This window comes from Nicotiana tabacum, chromosome 17 (genome assembly GCF_000715075.1).
Source record: "Nicotiana tabacum cultivar K326 chromosome 17, ASM71507v2, whole genome shotgun sequence".
Taxonomy (NCBI): Eukaryota; Viridiplantae; Streptophyta; class Magnoliopsida; order Solanales; family Solanaceae; genus Nicotiana; species Nicotiana tabacum.
This window is the reverse complement of record NC_134096.1, coordinates 804,011-808,337: the sequence shown is the minus strand read 5'-3', so window position 1 is coordinate 808,337 and position 4,327 is coordinate 804,011. Positions and strand designations below refer to the sequence as shown.

At 33.7% G+C, this 4,327-nt stretch overlaps 1 protein-coding gene across 1 annotated transcript; it reads right to left on the bottom strand.

The window, feature by feature from the left end:
- Nucleotides 1-2,281: 2,281 nt before the first annotated feature.
- On the bottom strand, nt 2,282-3,004 carry LOC142171462 (secreted RxLR effector protein 161-like). Its single transcript, XM_075233818.1, has one exon. The coding sequence runs from the start codon at nt 3,002-3,004 to the stop codon at nt 2,282-2,284; it is 723 nt and encodes a 240-aa protein (XP_075089919.1).
- Between the last annotated feature and the right edge of the window lie 1,323 nt (nt 3,005-4,327).

Sequence of the window (4,327 nt, the reverse complement as noted above, 5' to 3'; positions counted from 1 at the left end):
TTATGGCTCGATGATAATGAAAATACTGTAATACTGTATATATAGGCTTGCTGCTCTCTTGAATAGAAGAAGACAATACTAAATTGAATATAGAGTCTCGATAAGGAATAATATTGTAACTTATGAGACTAGAATAATGTGAATAAATTCATGAATACGAACTTCTCTTTATGTCTCATTACTAACACATATAGCTACGAGATCATGCCAAAATGAAGGAAGGCTTAGCCTTAACGTACCTTATCACACTATTTTCAATCACCAAGTTGAACTTGCCTCTTCTCACCTTAATCTACAACAATGATAATAATACTATCATTAAGTTATGAAACGTATAACTATCGCACAACGAACGACATGCTTTTTTTGTACTAAAACGAACAACATTTCCCCTATAATCCTTACTTCCTCCAAATTCAAGATAACACCAACAACACCAAAAACAACAATAACAACATATATACACTATTTTTCAACCTTATGCACACCACACAATACTACAAAATAGCCCAACACACCCCAATCTCTTCATACACAAAACGACCACCGTAGTAGTGTCAACAACCCGAAAATATTACGACGAACGACCAGCCCAACATCCTGCATTTATGTGGTGTTTCTATACACCCTTCCTCCTCTAAAACTCCACAAAATAGTAGTAAAACACGCATCCCAACAGCACTACAAAACAGTCCATAAAACAGTCCACAAACAGTCTGTTACAAGTGAATAACTCGAACTCACGGCTTCCGATCATCGTCCTGTGAGTTCTTACAAATATAGAACGACTTACTATACATCTACAACAGAAAGAATGGATGAAAGAGAGCAATAAACTTACCTTATTTGTTGGATAACTCGTCTCCTATCTTGGTTCTTCAAACTCTAGGCTTTACCTCCGATTAGAACTTGAAAGGGGGAGAAAATCAATTGGGGTTTGGGGGAAATATTTGGGAGGAGTTTTGCAGAGAATGAGTCTGGTTATTTTCCCCTATTATCAGCCTAATATATGAAGGGGATAGGAATTTAAAAATGCCTCTTTGAACGACCCGAACTGGCCCATTTTTGGACGACCCGAACATGCCCAATTTTGGATTCTCGTTTAAGCAAGTAGGTGACAGTCTGCGCAGTCTCATAAAAATACCCATATCTCTCTACTCAGATATCATATTGAAAAACAGTTTAATTAGTTGGAAAGTAGACTCATAGATATTTAATTTGATGGGTGTACCACCCCATAACTCTAAGTATATTGGGAGAAAATTGCAGTTACATTTGACCCAAAGTTTCAGTAAAACTTATGAACGTAACTTGTGATGACTTTCATCGACTTTTGTTCCACCACTCGCTTGACTTCAAAACATAACACACGACTATCATACGAATAACATAACTCGTAACATAACCTCCTTATCATGTAAAACACCCTGGTCTCATCCCAAAAGTACATGCTATAACATTCCCAATTTGTCGGCTTTCGACGAAACATTATTTTCTTCAATTCCTTTAGCTTCTAAACCTTCCAACCCTCTTTGTACTTGTTGTTCATGATCTTCAATATTTGTAACTTCCAAGGTAACATGATTAACTTATTTTATATATTTTCAAAGATGATCTCATTTCTTTGGGTCCTACATTAGTTTGCTCACGACGTAGTTTTATTTACGAAAATATAGGGTGTAACACACATGGATGGACATTTGTCTACCTTTTGGAAATATTACAACAGTTCCCCCACATATTTTCAAAAAATTCATACAAAGAGGAGTAAGATTTGTTGGATTTGTATGGTCCAAATGCAATAGGTTTGATGTTTTTTGGACTATGAACCAAACTTAGACCAATAAAACTTAACTTACAGAATTATTGGTGAAATATAATATTTTTATGACCCACTAATTCCTATTGTAAGTCAGAGATTTTATCAATCATATCGACCCTCACAATTTTGTTGTTCATCACGGTTTTGCGCCACTAGGCCATGTGCGTGCCTGATTATTCATGAGAGTTCTAGAGACTAGGCCAAAATCTCTTAGGAACGGCCCCACTCCACTCTCGTATAGGTGAATTCATCAAGTGTATACTGCTTTTAAATATACCATCCTAAAGGAATATGAATTTCATTAAGATTTATAATTCATCCTCTCAATTAGTAGCAGTCACGCACTTTCTTTTAGTGCTTCAGTGTCAATATTGACTTACTATTACCCATATGAACCTACTTCAAGGGATATCCAATCACATATGTTGGGTTACTATCTCTATTGACAACATGGCGGCCTTAAACCCATCTCTTTGAGGTTTGAAGAATTAATTTTCTTCCCATAGGTTTAGTTAGAGGATCGGCCAAATTAACTTCTGACTTCACATAATCAATGAAAATTATTCCATCTCTCAGCAGCTGCTTTATGACATCATGTCTCAATTTCATGTGTCTACTTTTACAATTATAAGATTTATTCTTTGCTATAACTATTGCCGCTTGACAATCACAATGTATAGACACATGAGGCAATACATCCTTTATTAAAGGGATATCAGTTAGGAAGTTTCTTAGCCACTCATCCTTAGAACCAGCTAACTCCAGAGCTACAAACTCCGATTCCATAGTCGATCTAGCAATGATCGTCTGTTTAGCTGATTTCCACGATATTGTACCACCACAAAGAGTGAATACATAATCACTAGTGGATTTTGTCTCATCTGAATCAGAGATCCAGTTTGCATCACTGTACCCTTCTAAAGTAAAAGGAAATCCACTATATAGGATACCATAATTCATGGTTCCTCTCAAATATTTCATTAGTCTAGCTAATGCAGACCAATGCTCTCTGTTGGGATTATGAGTATATCTAGTCAGTCTACACACAACATAGGCTATATCAGGCCTTGTAAAATTTATTAAATGCATCAGACTCCCAATAATATGAGCATATTTAGACTGAGCAACTGGGTCACCATTATTCTTTTTCAATTGAGAATTAGCATCAAAAGGAGTGCTCATAGGTGTGACATTAAAATATTCAAAATTCTAAAGAAGTCTATAAACATAATGTTCTTGTGACAACATTATTCCATCTTCACTCCTTATAACTTTAACTCCAAATATTGTATTTACTTCACCAAGATCTTTCATATCAAAATTAGCAAATAGAAATAATTTAGTACTTTGCACAATATTTAAACTTGTACCAAATATAAGCATGTCATCAATATACAGATATATTATCACATAATCATTGTCTACCACTTTAGTATAAACACATTTATCCACCTCCACTGAAGAAAAAACATCTTTCAGTAAGACTTGTTCAAATTTCTCATACCACTACTTAGGAGCTTGTTTAAGTCCATAAAGAGATTTAATTAATTTAAAAACTTTATTTTCTTGTCCGGGAATGACACAGCCTTCAGGTTGAACCATATAAATTTCTTCTTCTAAATCACCATTTAAAAAAACTGTTTTGACATCCATTTGATGGATAAAAAGTTTATGGATAAAAGGTAAGGCAATTAAAACTCGAATAGAAGAAATTCTAGTCACTGATGCAAACGTATCAAAATAATCTATATTTTGTTTTTGAGAAAATCCTTTTGCTACTAACCGACCTTTATAATTATCTAAAGATCCATCAGGATTAAATTTCTTTTTGAAAATTCATTTACAACCAATAGGCATTGCACCAGGAGGTAAATCTGTTAAAATTCATGTTTTATTTTTTAAAATAGAATCAATTTCAACTTTTATTGCCTCTTTCCAATAATTAGCTTCTGAAGAAGTTAAAGCTTCAAAATAATTTGATGGTTCATTATCGACAAGAAAGGTCTGAAAATCATTTCCATAAGAAAAATATTCTTTCCTAGGCCTTTTACTTCTTCTCAGTTCCTCATTAGAGGTAATTTTATTATTTGTTTCAATAGGTGTATGAGAAATTTTATCAGACAATGGATAAATATATTTAAAGAACTCAACATTCTTTGTCTCAAATATAGTATTGCAATCAAACACATCACATTTTAAAACAAGAAATCTATATGCATCACTATATTCAGCATATCCAATAAGTATGCAATCAGTAGTTTTAGAACCTATTTTTCTCTTTTTAAGTTCATGCAAAAGGACTTTAGCAAGGCACCCCCACACTTTTAAATATTTCAAGTTAGGTTTATAACATCTCGATAATTCATACGGAGTTTTGCCAGTTCTTCTATGTGGTATTCTATTTTGTAAGTGACATGCAGATAATATAGCTTCACCCCACAAATTATCAGGAGCATTAGAACTAACTAACATAAAGTTCATCATCTCTTTCAATGTTCTATTTTT